This window comes from Paramormyrops kingsleyae, chromosome 17, assembly GCF_048594095.1.
Source record: "Paramormyrops kingsleyae isolate MSU_618 chromosome 17, PKINGS_0.4, whole genome shotgun sequence".
Taxonomy (NCBI): Eukaryota; Metazoa; Chordata; class Actinopteri; order Osteoglossiformes; family Mormyridae; genus Paramormyrops; species Paramormyrops kingsleyae.
The window spans coordinates 14,183,327-14,197,580 of NC_132813.1; the positions used below are offsets into that span (position 1 = coordinate 14,183,327).

A 14,254-nucleotide genomic window follows, 5' to 3' on the forward strand; every position below is an offset into this window, starting at 1 on the left:
CCAAGGGTGACATGGAGGTTCATGGGGTCAGACTGTCACCTCTCACCTCCACGGTTGGTGATTAGAATCTCTGTTATCTGCTCTTTGTGGCTGGAGTTTGAATTGTCTCCCTGTGTTGTGTGGTTTCCTCCCACAGTCCAAAACAAGCCCTCAGGGGAACTGGTGTCTGTAAATGGCCTAAAGATTATAACCCTGGGCATGAAAGTTGCCTGTGAGGGACGGTGTCCTGTCCAGGATGCACTCTGCCTTGTGCGCTGTGCTACATAGAATTGATTCCTGGTTTACCCCTGTGACCCTGAACAGAATACATGGTTAGATAAAATAACCAACAGTTTTTTTCCTGCTTGATGATTTCTGCCTTTGTGGTTGATATGATACCATTATCTTAGATTAGGTGCAGCTAGAAAATAAATGGCTAGATATTTCACACTGTCCCAGTTCACACCACCAATATGAACAGCAGATGAGGTTTAAAGGGCCAATGATCAATGTAAAAAGCAGCACGATGTCGTGCTTTTAATATGCATTTAAGCTTGCATGTGCCTTTTATAGGTGTTAGTTGAACTAAAAATAACATCACTGTACGAAAAACGAAATCTTTAAATATAATTCACCAGATGTAGAAAATAAAAGTATTTCATATTTTATTCCCTAACCATATTTCTGTCTTCTACTTTTCTTAACTATGCCAAACAACACTTACTGCACTAGGATGCATTTGGACAGAGGGGCATCAGCTGGTGAGTCAAGATTAGGGCCGCAGAAAATGCTGTGAAATGCTTTTCTGAGTTTTTAATGCAGTGTAGCACCCTATAAGAGCATTATTACCAGTCTTTGCATCACTGACTTGCTGGCCACTAGGAGGGACCTGCCTTTTCCCTCATGTTCCAGTGCTGGATGAGCGAGTCTCCCGATGGCATCAGGAGATTGGAGACAGGCTTTAGCTGCTTCTGAATCCTCCATGATCAGGGTTCTTGAGGCTCTCTGACAGGCTCACTGCCATGCTGACAGTGTGGTCTTTGTGTTTTGCTGCATTTATAAAGTAATGTAACTGCTTTTTGCACAAGAGAAATTCAGGGTCTAGAAACGTGTTATGCAAATATTTTATGGTTATTGTTCATGATTTTCTTGCTTATTAAATATGTTACTCTCCCACTAAATTCTATCCTGTCCTCTGTTCTAGCAAGTTCAAATAGTGCAGTACTTAAAAAATTGCCATTTAATTTAGAAATTAAACAAAACATTGTCAGAGAGAAGACTGCATATTCAAATCGTTAGATGAAGTAATTTACTGGCACTGTTGTTTACTAAAGATGGATTCTTGTTGAAAAGTACACATTGATATTAACGTCACATTAGTGTAAATTATTAAATAAATGATCGTAGTACTTCATGATTAAATCAGCTGTGGTTCAGTTCCATCTCCTAATGACCACATCTATGCAAATTCCCTACTGAGCTCATTAGGGCTGTGATTGTCATGTTTTCCTGGGAGTTAATGTGGAGCCAGGTCATTCTTGTGTAACCGTGTAGTAGATACAGAAGCCAAACAACAGAATCCAGAAGCATATAAAGGCCTACAGGTCTGCTGAACTGACAGAGGCATCAAACAGCCATACAGAGGAGGACATGGTAATACTGTGTAATCTGACAGAGGTTAATGCATCAGACAATTAGAACAGGATCCTTCTAACTCAGTCCTACAGGCAGATAATATGATGACACAAATGTCAGCATTTATCCTGAATGTACAGCATTGTGGTTCTTCTGAGCAGGTCTGTTAGCCATGCTCACCGTGCAAGCCAGACCCAGACGCTCAGTTAGGAAGAAGTTCAACGCCTGTGAATGTCACATCAACTCAGCTCAGATGGAGAACTCTTCCAGTGAACTTGTTTTTGTGCTCCATGGATTGAATGAGACTACAACAAACAGACAGATCTTTTTTGCCCTTTCCATTCTTGCCTATGTTTTCACCATTATTGTCAATTTAACTCTGATTTTGACCATATTGCTGGAAAAAATTCTTCATGAGCCCATGTTCATCTTCCTGTGTAATCTGTGTGTAAACAGCATTTGTGGCTCTACAAGTTTCTATCCAAAGCTACTGATTGACCTTCTGTCAGACTCTCATGTGATCTCATACTCTGCATGTATAATCCAAATATTTGGAATCTACACGTATCTCATTTGTGAAACTACTAATTTATCAGTAATGGCTTATGACAGGTATGTCGCAATATGCAAACCGTTGGAGTATCACTCCATTATGACACCTCAGAAGGTAGGAATGTTGGTGCAGATGACGTGGTTCTTATCTTTCATTGAGACAGTTGTCGGTATTGTATTCACAGCCAGGCTGCCCTTGTGTGGATCCAGAATTGATAAGCTTTATTGTTTTAATTGGGACTTAGTTAAGCTGGCCTGTGTAGATACCACATTAAATAATGTATATGGCTACTTTTTTACTGTTTTTCACATATTTCAAGTTGTACTTATCGTAACCTCTTATATCCAAATCACCAGGACATGTATAGAGTCTCAGACAGAGCGTAATAAGTTCATGGAGACCTGCCTGCCCCATCTCATCACAATGAGTACCTTTGCCATTTCTGCGACTTTCGATGTTGTATCAGCACGTTTCAGCTCAGACTCCTCCCTGCAGGCTCTCAGAAACAGCCTTTCTATAATGTACCTCATTGTTCCTCCTGTCCTGAACCCTCTCATTTATGGTCTGAAACTGAAGCAGCTTCGCAGGATTGTGTGGAGAAGGTTCAACAAAATTACTGCACTAAAATAACTAAGGGTGGCGTGGTGGTTCGGGGGGGGGGGGGGTCACACTGTCGCCTCACACCTCCAGGGTTGGGGATTAGAATCTGTCCTCTGCTCTCTGTGTGTGTAGTTTGCATTTTCCCCCTGTGTTTTGTGGTTATTGTCCCACAGTCAAAGAGCAACGTTTAGGCTAACTGCTGTCTTTCAGTTGCCCATATGTTCTTTTGATTTTACGTTTTAATTTTCATATGTACATTTATCTTTCTGCATTTTATTTTTTATTGCATTTTCTGTAAAGTATTTTGAATTACCTTTGTGTTTGAAAATATGTCATACAGATAACTTGATTCGACAGAGATAATGAGCTTGTGCTTGTATGTGCACTGTGAGGGACTGTTGTCCTATCTAGGGAGTACCCCAGCCCTGTGCCCAATACTGCCTATGATAGGTTCCTGCCCCCCCCCTCCCTCCCCATGATGCTAATCAGAATAAGTGGTTAGAAGAAATAAACAAGTTCCTTCTTCTTCTGCGTGATGATTTCGGCCTGCATGGTCTCCATAATGCCATTAGCTTAGCATTGCGTTACCTAGAAAAGAAGGAGGAGCCAGACATGTTACAGTGTCCCAGTGCTGATATACAGCAGAAATGGCATATGAGGAATGAAGGGACAGTAATCCATGCTAAAGCCAGCAAGATGCCTTATGTTCTGTGTGCATTTGAGATTTGATATGCCTTATACACTCACCTAAAGGATTATTAGGAACACCTGTTCAATTTCTCATTAATGCAATTATCTAATCAACCAATCACATGGCAGTTGCTTCAATGCATTTAGGGGTGTGGTCCTGGTGAAGACAATCTCCTGAACTCCAAACTGAATGTCAGAATGGGAAAGAAAGGTGATTTAAGCAATTTTGAGCGTGGCATGGTTGTTGGTGCCAGACGGGCGGGTCTGAGTATTTCACAATCTGCTCAGTTACTGGGATTTTCATGCACAACCATTTCTAGGGTTTACAAAGAATGGTGTGCAAAGGGAAAAACATCCAGTATGCGGCAGTCCTGTGGGCGAAAATGCCTTGTTGATGCTAGAGGTCAGAGGAGAATGGGCCGACTGATTCAAACTGATAGAAGAGCAACTTCGACTGAAATAACCACTCGTTACAACCGAGGTATTCAGCAAAGCATTTGTGAAGCCACAACACGCACAACCTTGAGGCGGATGGGCTACAACAGCAGAAGGCCCCACCGGGTACCACTCATCTCCACTACAAATAGGAAAAAGAGGCTACAATTTGCACGAGCTCACCAAAATTGGACAGTTGAAGACTGGAAAAATGTTGCCTGGTCTGATGAGTCTCGATTTCTGTTGAGACATTCAAATGGTAGAGTCAGAATTTTGCGTAAACAGAATGAGAACATGGATCCATCATGCCTTGTTACCACTGTGCAGGCTGGTGGTGGTGGTGTAATGGTGTGGGGGATATTTTCTTGGCACACTTTAGGCTCCTTAGTGCCAATTGGGCATCGTTTAAATGCCACGGCCTACCTGAGCATTGTTTCTGACCATGTCCATCCCTTTATGACCACCATGTACCCATCCTCTGATGGCTACTTCCAGCAGGATAATGCACCATGTCACAAAGCTCGAATCATTTCAAATTGGTTTCTCGAACATGACAATGAGTTCACTGTACTACAATGGCCCCCACAGTCACCAGATCTCAACCCAATAGAGCATCTTTGGGATGTGGTGGAACAGGAGCTTCGTGCCCTGGATGTGCATCCCACAAATCTCCATCAACTGCAAGATGCTATCCTATCAATATGGGCCAACATTTCTAGAGAATGCTTTCAGCACCTTGTTGAATCAATGCCACGTAGAATTAAGGCAGTTCTGAAGGCGAAAGGGGGTCAAACACCGTATTAGTATGGTGTTCCTAATAATCCTTTAGGTGAGTGTATTTCTGCTTAGAGAATATTTACAAAATGTAATTCATCAGTCTACTAGAAATGTTTTGAAAATGTCTTTTATCTGATGGAGAAAATGAAACAAGTTTATATTATATTCCCTCACCATGTTCCTGTCCTTCTTGCGTATGCAGTACTATGTTTAATTGGGTAACTGCATTTAGGCAGAGTCTCTTTAAGAGACTGACTGCTTTGATGAATATTTGTTAATTATATTCTGCCTAGTGCTTTTTCCACATTATAAATTTAGTGCCTGGAATCCTTTTAGCCGAACTGATTTGTCTTAAAGGTTTTGTTACTGTTCATGTTTTTCTTGCTCATTAAATATATTGATCACTCACTGTAATTGTCACATCCAGCTCCGTCCGATCCTCGTGTGTGCCACGCCCACCTCATTACCTTGTGTCAATTCCTGATTGTCATCACCTGTTGCCTATTCCTTTAGCCTTGTCTTGTGTATTTAGTCCGAGTCTCAGTCAGTCTTCCCCAGATCAGTCATTGTGGTGTTATGTAGTGTCATGTATTGTTGTAAAGTGTGGTGTTTGATGCCAGTCCGACCATTAAACCCCTGATTACCCGTCAGTTCGGCTTACTCTCCTGCTTCCCTGCTCGCCTTCTTGCCGAATCGTGACAGTAATTTTGTCATCGGTTTTAGCACTAGCACAAATTGTTGTTTAATTCAGAAATTAAGTAACTCAATGGTTAGATTATGGAATATTGTGACCCTGTCATAACTCAAAAATGAAATGTCTTTGAAATGTACTGCATTTATGTCAGTGTGGCATTAATGTAAATGATCATAGTGCTTGACAATCAGTGATGGGAAACTTACTCAGGAAGTGTAATTAGTTACTTTTTACTTGTTGCTCCATTAAAAAGTAATAATATTACTGTACCTATTACTTGGTATAAAAAGCATTTAGTTACATTACTCATTATTAATTTTGCTACCCCCCTTTTCTGAAAAAGTGACATACACCCTATTTAGTCAACTTCATTTAATACTGAATCAACTTATTGGAACAATAATTAACCAACAATCAGCAAACCTGTGTAACTTCGAACACTTAATCCTCTTAAACCAAAAGAATACTGTATATCTATACATATGTCTTCATATATTTAAACATTAAAAAAATAAATAAAGCAACAATCTCTCCCACCTTTTTAACTAGTTTATATGAGGTTCTGAGGTCCCGGTACTCAAATGGGGTCACCGCTTCTGTCATCATCTGTGGGCTTTTGACAGGGAGTGTTAGTATCAAAAACAGTGGAGGGACCATGTTTTGAGTTATTTTTTTTAGCTATTTTTAGTATTGGCTTTATTTTGTGGTTAGTTATATGTGATGCCAGGCGAGGAAGGAGGAGGCAGACCCTGAAATGCAGTAGCCAACTGGTTTATTCAATAAACCGAGAGCAAACAAATCCAAAAGGGCGATCTAGGAGAATAGTCGAGAGGCAAGCGGAAGTCGGTCACCGGGGAGATCAGTCCTACACGTGACGGTCTGCATCATCCTATAATTCCATTAGCATAGTTGGGCTTTTGCTAGAAAATCATTGGCTAGATATTTTATGTTCCCTATGGGGGACTGATGGTGTGGTCTTGTTATTCTTCACGATTTTCTTGTTCGATTAAATATGTTACACACCTACTAAATCCCATCCTGTCCTCTGTTCTAGCATGTTGGCATAATGCAGTTCTTTTAAAATTGCCATTCAGTTTAGAAGTTACATAAAACATTGTCAGAGACAAGATTCCATAATCTAATGGTTAGATGAAGTAATATACCGACACTCTTGTTATCCAAAAAATGGATTCTCATTGAAAAGTCCATATTTGACATTAATGTGGCATTACTTTAAATGACTAAATTAATGATCGGAGTGCTTGGTGATTAAATCAGGTGTGGTTCAGGCCATTCTCATAAATTACCAGATCTATGCAAATTCCCTGCAGAGCTCATTAGGACTGTGATTGTCAAGATTTCCTGGGAGTTAACCCTAGGATGCACAAGTGGGTCAACTATGACCCAGTGAGGTCGTTTTCTTGCAATATCTTTGTAATGAAAAGTTTTTATCGTTTCATATTCCAGGTATTCCTCAAATAACATGTTTTTTTATATCATTCCATAAAAAAATTTAAGTTACCTGTTATACTTTTTAAGAAATTGTAATATTTGTATTACTACCCCAAGCTTCCATAAGTGGGTCAAACATGACCCACATGCATTTCCCATACAGTTTCATGGGAACCTGTGTTTCTTATCAGCTGTGGCTGTCAGGGATTTATTTACTATGGACCACACACCCTATGTCAGAAGTGTCACCGAACAGGAAGATTATTTTACACAGCAAGACCTGATGCATACATCCCATACGCAGTAGATGGGATTGTTTACACAGGGACACAACCAGGGGAAGAAGTTCAGAAGAATCTGGGGGAAAACATTGTCCGGCAGTTGTGCAGTAGATACAGAAGCCCAACAACAGAATCCAGAAACATTTAACGGCAAGTCTGCTGAACTGACAGAGGCATCAAACAGCCATACATTTCATACATTTCAATTACTGATGATCATAATTTCCTATGTCCTCATCATCAGGACATGTGTACAGTCTCAGGCGGAGTGTAATAAGTTCATGGAGACCTGCCTGCCCCATCTCATCACACTGTGTATCTTGGCTGTTTCTGTGTCTTTAGATTTTATATCAGCACGTTTCAGCTCAGACACCTCCCTGCAAGCTCTCAGAAACAGCCTTTCTATAATGTACCTCATTGTTCCTCCTATCCTGAACCCTGCCATTTATAGACTGAAACTGAAGCAGCTTCGAATGATTGTGTGGAGAAGGTTGAACAGCAAAACAACTGCGCTGAAATAACCAAGGGTGGCATGGAGTCTCAGGGGGGTCACACTGTCACCTCCCACCTCTAGGATTGGGGATTAGAATCTGTCCTCTGCTTTCTCTGCCTGCATTTTTTTCTCAGTGTTAAGTGGTGTTCCTTTCACAGTCCAAAACACACACTTGGAGTAACTGGTGTGTCTAAATTTCCCATAGATGTGCATCTGTGTGCCCTGTGAGGGTCTGCTGTCTTATGTAGAGAGAACCCCAGCCTTGTGCCCTTTGCTGCCTAGGATTGGTACCAGCCTCCCTGTTACCCTGAACAGGATAAGTGCTTAAATGTAATGACAGACAGTTAATATTTTTCCCACTTGATGATTTTGGCCTGCATGGTCGTATAATGCCATTAGCTTTGGTTAGCTCTTGATAGAAAATAAATGCCTATATATTTCACACTGTCCCAGTGCACCCCACCAATATGAACACCAGGTGAGGTTTTAAGGGCCAATAATAAATGTAAAATGCAGCACAATGCCGTTCCTTTAATATGCATTTAAGCTTGCATGTGCCTTTTATATGTGTTAGTTGAACTAAAAGAAAATGTACTGTAAGGCTGGAGGCCTTGCAGGCCCCGTCGGTCTGAGCTCTGGCAAGCCTGTAATGTTCCACCCAGGGTTCTGTGCAAAGGTCCACCGGCTCCGACAAGACTGGACCCAAATCACCAGATCACCACATCAAAAGGGACACCTCACCCCCACTGGGCGGCCAGAACCCCGCAGCCAAATTCCAGTGACAAGGCCTGGCTGCGTCAAGACACAGATGCATCCTACATTCACTAACTCACACTTACACAGGAGGTATACATTAGGGACACATACACCCATGTTTGGTCTCGTTTGAATGGTCACAGTACGACGGGCACAATACTCTCAACCTTAAAGCGGCATGTTTTCACATAAGAGAAATATAGAAAATAAGACTAAACCCACCAAAGTGGAGGATCTTATCACCTGGTAGAACAAAGGAATTGTCACATTCCTCCTAAAGCAATTTGATTGGCTGAGGACCTGAGAATTGATATGATCAGCAGTTCCCCAGAACATACATACAGGATCAAAGCAGACCCTAAAATAATCATTCACAACATCTGGTACAGCCTGTCACCTGGTTTGGAATACTTAAGGAAGAGCTCCAGAGTAGCACGGGGAGTCACTCTGTAATCAGAGCTCCCACATAGTGCTGTATGAATCTTCATCTGTAATCAGATATTTTCTGCAGTTACTATGTGTCTACTCAGCTGAGATATGGAACTGTTATATACTTTTAATTGGATTATATAGTTTAGGAATTGTGGCCACATGTTAGAATTACTATTATGTTATATTTGATAAAATTTATGTGATATATATTAATTGTGAATAAACTGTGTTTTGATTACTTCTTGGCTGTCTGACTTTGCTAAACCTCTGCATGTTCCTCAGAGACTGGGGTTATTCTAACACTCTCTTGCAGCCTCTGACTCGACCCCATTTCTCCGAGACCCAATGCGGCTGCCCAAGTTGAGTTGCGGTGAATGCCGGCTCAGCCTCTGAGGTGCGCACACGCTGGGTTACGGTAAAAGACCGGCTCAGCCTCTGAGGCGTGCACACGCTGAGTTACGGCACAAAGTCCGGCTCAGCCTCTGAGGTGCGCACACGCTGGGTTACGGTAATAGACCAGACCAGCCTCTGAGGCGTGCACACGCTGGGTTACGGTAATAGACCAGACCAGCCTCTGAGGCGTGCACACGCTGAGGTACGGCAGACATCGGCTTAACCTCTGTGGCCCTCACTAACTCAGATTCGGCAAGTGTCAGCTGAGCCTCTGGGGCGTTATGGGCCGCCGGGTCATGACGGGTATCTAGGCTGGCACTGTATCACATTGTAGTGGTTGTCTAACTTCTAAACCTACATACAGTAGCAGATCCACGGATCGCCTTATCGGCCGAGGCGAATCCGATGTGCCCCACCGTCCGGGATTAGTGGGAGTTCAGCAATAGAAGGCACAGCCCAGAAGTAATCTAAATAACAGAAATGTCATGACTAAAATTGCCATAAAGATCTTTAATTAAATTGGAGTCAGATATAATTTGGTCTTTACCTAAAACGGCTAAGTAACTTTACAGAAGCGCTCGGAAGGATCCACACGCATTTCAAGCCTTCGGCTGTCCAATTGGATTCTGCCACTGGGCCAGTGGACGGTTCCCCTACAAAAACATCAGTACATATTAAACTAAATCTTTAAATATAACTCACCTGATGTAGAAAATAAAACCATTTCTTTTTTATTTCCTAACCATATTTCTGTCTTTTACTTTTCTTAACTATGCTAAACAACACTGACTTCACTAGGTTTGCATCAGCTTGTGAGCCAAAGTCAGGGCCACTTCTCCACTGAAAGTTTTTAATGCAGTGTAACGCCCTATAAGAGCATTATTATTTCTTTGCATCACTGACTTGCTGGCCACTAGGAGGGACCTGCCTTTTCCCTCATGATCCAGTGCTGGATGAGTGAGTCTCCCGATGGCATCAGGATAATGGAGACAGGCTTTAGCTGCTGAGGCCTGGGACCCCTGCTTCCTAATCCTCCATCTTCAGGCTTCTCGAGGCTCTCTGCCATGCTGACAGTGTGCTCTTTATGTTCCGCTTTATTTACAAAGTACTATAACAATTTTTTGTGCAAGAGAAATTCAGTGTCTCTTTTGTGCAAGAGAAATTCAGGTTAAATTAAGATTTATCTGATCCTTTTTTTTTTTTTTTTTTTTACTCCCTCCACCACCCCCCCTCTGCGGAGGACTACTTTATTTATTTGTATTTATTTATTTATTTTTATTTTATTTATTCATTTATTTATTTATTTACTTACTTACTTCCTCAAGAGAAGGCGAGGGAGAGAGAAGGGGGGAAACAAAGGAGAAGAGGGGGGAAAGAGAGAGAGGGAGAGAGAGGAGAGAAAAGAAAAAAACAAAACAGATAATCTGCTTCCATGTCTGCTGAAAAGAGAAAGACAACATACAACATCTGTACTAATCACAACGACCACCAAACGTTAAATGTTGTTGAACAGCACACACAACCAGCCTTACAACACATGCCCAGAAGCAACAGCCGATCAAGACAGTGTGTGTCCGTGAGCACGCGTCCGAGAGCACCTGTGTGCACACCTGTGTGTGTCAGCGCGCTGGTGTTCCTAAGGTTTCTCCATGTAAATGTCTAGTAGTGTGTGTGGGGAGCCACAGCCCTGCCCACCCAGGACATGAAGTCGACACGGAGGAGACCCGGGCCCTAGACATCCAGAGGCCCCACAGGGCACGGGAACCCCAGGAGGACCACCGCAGGGACAATTGCAGCCCCCACCCAGAAAAGGGCAGAGGAGTGCTCCGGAGCGGGGCCATCCGGCAGCCACATCGCAGGCCCCAGCGGCGGCCGGCCACACCAGGGCAGACCGGACCCCGGGACCAGAGATCCAAGGGCCCCCCCACCCCCCAGCCGGGGCCCCAATAGAGCCGGAAGGGCCAGGCCCTGGCAGGCAACCGCCGAGAGTGAGCCAGCACACACCAGAGCATCCAGCCCCGGACATCAAGAACCCCCAACGCATCGGCAGCCGGGAGCCTCATCCACCGGCAGGGAGTGTGGGGGGGGGGGCAATAGAGCCTGAGATGTTATTCCAGGTGGAGTGTAAGACCCAACCTGACACATGCGTATAGACAAACAGACGTACACATACACAAGCATACGTTCCCACCCTCATGCGCACATAAATAAATATTCACACATGCGCCCAACATGGAGACACACAGAAATGAACGCTGTACACACATTCACACTCCCCATATATACTCTATAAGATTTAACTGATCCTGTCGTCATTCAGAAATTCATTCTTGGTGAAAAGTACACATTTGACATTAATGTGGCATTAGTGTAAATTAAATAGATCATGCTAGTGATACATGATTAAATCAGTTGTAGTTCAGGCTTTTCTCTTGAATGACCACACCAGTGCAATTTCCCTGCAGAGCTAATTATAACTCTGATTGTCATGTTCTCCTGGGTGTTACTGAGGAGTTATGTCATTCCTGTGTAGCATAGTGCAGTAATTATGGAAGGCAAACAACAGTATCTTGAAGCATATACTGTAAAGGCCTACAGGTCTGCTGAACTGACAGAGGCATCAAACAGCCATACAGAGGAGGACATGGTAATACTATGTAATCTGGCAGAAGTTAATGCATCAGACAATTAGAATGGGATCCTTCTGACTCAGTCCTACAGGCAGATGATATGATGAGACAAAAGTCAGTATTTATCCTGACTGTACAGCATTGTGGTTCTTCTGAGCAGGTCTGTTAGCCATGCTCACCCTGCAATCCAGACCCAGACGCTCAGTTAGAAAGAAGCTCCGTGTCTGTGAACGCCACGTCAAGTCAGAGCAGATGGAGAACTCTTCCAGTGAGCTTGTTTTTTTCCTAAGTGGCTTGAATGAAACTAGAACAAACAGACAGATCTTTTTTGGCCTTTCCCTTCTTGCCTATATTTTCACCATTTTTGCGAATTTGACTCTGATTTTCACCATATTGCTTGAAAAAATTCTCCATGAGCCCATGTTCATCTTACTGTGTAATCTGTGTGTAAATTGCATTTGTGGCTCTACAAGTTTCTATCCAAAGCTACTGATTGACCTTCTGTCAGACTCTCATGTGATCTCCTACAATGCATGTATAATTCAAATATTTGGAATCACCATATATCTTATCTGTGAAAATACCAATATATCAGTAATGGCTTATGACAGGTATGTTGCAATATGCAAACCATTGGAGTATCACTCTATTATGACTCCTGGCAGAGTAGGAATGTTGGTGCAAATAACGTGGTTATTGTCGTTCTTTGAGACAATTGTTGGCACTGTGCTTGTAGTCAGGCTGCCTTTGTGTGGATCCAGAATTAATAAGCTTTATTGTTTTGACTATGATGTGGTAAAGCTGTCCTGTATAGATACCACCTTAAACAATATATTTACCTTCTGCGTCATGCCTTTTCATATATTTCAACTCCTGCTAATTATAATCTCCTATGTCCTTATCATCAGGACATGTGTTCAGTCTCAGGCAGAGCGTAATAAGTTCATGGAGACCTGCCTGCCTCATCTTATCACCCTGGGTATCATGGCCATTTCTGCAACTTTTGATGTTGTGTCAGCACGTTTCAGCTCAGAAACCTCTATGCAGTCTCTCAGAAACAGCCTTTCTATATTGTACCTCATTGTTCCTCCTATCCTGAACCCTCTTGTTTATGGTCTGAAACTGAAGCAGCTTCGTCGGATTGTGTGGAGAAGGTTCAACAGCAAAATTACAGCCCTGAAATAACCAAAGGTGGCATGGAGGTTCAGGACATCACACTGTCACCTCTCACCTCCAGAGTTTGGGATTACAATTTGTCGTTTGCTCTTTTTGTGTGGAGTTTGCATTTTCGCCCTGTGTTCTGTGGCTTTCCTTCCACAGTCCAAAACATGCAATTAGGATAACTGGTGTCTTTACTGTATTTTGCCCATAGATAATGAGCTAGTGCAACTATGTCCCCTATGGGGGACTGGTGTCCTATCTAGCAAGTACCTCAGCCTTCTGCCCAATGTTGCCTAGGGTAGGCTGCAAGCCCATCCTTGCTGGATTGGGTCCTGTCTTGCCCTGTTCTGTCAATCTCCCTGTTTATGCCAGCAGGTGTCGCTACCATCCCCTTTCCCCTATTTTGGCATTCATTTTGTTCCCTAGTGTGTTCCCCTGCTCCCTGAGGTGTCACATGGCTGTGTTGGCTGAACATGCGTATGACTTCAGTGCTCCCCTATTGTCGAGGGTGCGAGAGTGGCCAGTCTCTGCTTCACTGGCCATTTTGAGTTTTGATTTCCTGCTCTCTGTTCACATTTATACATGTTTTTGTTCTTTTGTAATTTGTCCCTGTTTGTTTTTAGTTTTGTAGTATTTTCTGTAATCCCATTACCTTGTTCATCCTAGTGTTTGAGTCCTTAATGATTGTGACCCTCACCTGGTTCTTGTTACTCCTACTCTTTGGTTAATTGTCAGTTACCTGCATCTGCTTCATGTCTAGCCTTACATCCATAGCCAGTTTAGTTCTAGTTTTCTCTCCTGTCTTTGCTTTGACCTCTCATGGTCCCTTTTCTTCCTGCTAATGTGTATGTTCCCAGTAAAACCCCTTGTTGTCTCCAAGTCAGACTGTGGGTCGTTCCTTCCATCATGCCACGCCAAAACTCAACCCTTGACCCTGAACAGGATAAGTGTCTAGATGAAATGACTAACTGTTTAGGTCTTTTTTGCTTGATGATCTCGGCCTGCTTCATCCTATAATGCCATTAGCATAGTTTGGCTTTTGCCAGAAAACCATTGGCTAGATATTTCACATTGTCTAAGAACACAAAACCAATAAAAATTCCAGACAAGGTTATATTGGCCTATAATAAATGTAAAATTCAACAAGATGCCTTGCTTTTAAGATTTCTTGTGCCTTTTATATCTGTTGACTGAATGTAAATTACTCATCAGTGCAAAAAACACAAATCTTTAAAATGGCATTTATTAGAAGAAGAAAATAAAAACATTTCTTACTTTGTTGCCTTACTACAC

At 42.5% G+C, this 14,254-nt stretch overlaps 2 protein-coding genes across 2 annotated transcripts; both read left to right on the forward strand.

Moving 5' to 3' along the window:
- Positions 1-1,867: 1,867 nt before the first annotated feature.
- LOC140579149 (olfactory receptor 2C1-like) lies at positions 1,868-2,797 on the forward strand. Its single transcript, XM_072701505.1, has one exon. It carries the CDS (start codon positions 1,868-1,870, stop codon positions 2,795-2,797), a length of 930 nt encoding a protein of 309 aa, XP_072557606.1.
- Positions 2,798-11,971: 9,174 nt separating this feature from the next.
- On the forward strand, positions 11,972-12,985 carry LOC111841437 (olfactory receptor 1M1-like). Its single transcript, XM_023807163.2, has one exon. It carries the CDS (start codon positions 11,972-11,974, stop codon positions 12,983-12,985), a length of 1,014 nt encoding a protein of 337 aa, XP_023662931.2.
- Positions 12,986-14,254: the final 1,269 nt, after the last annotated feature.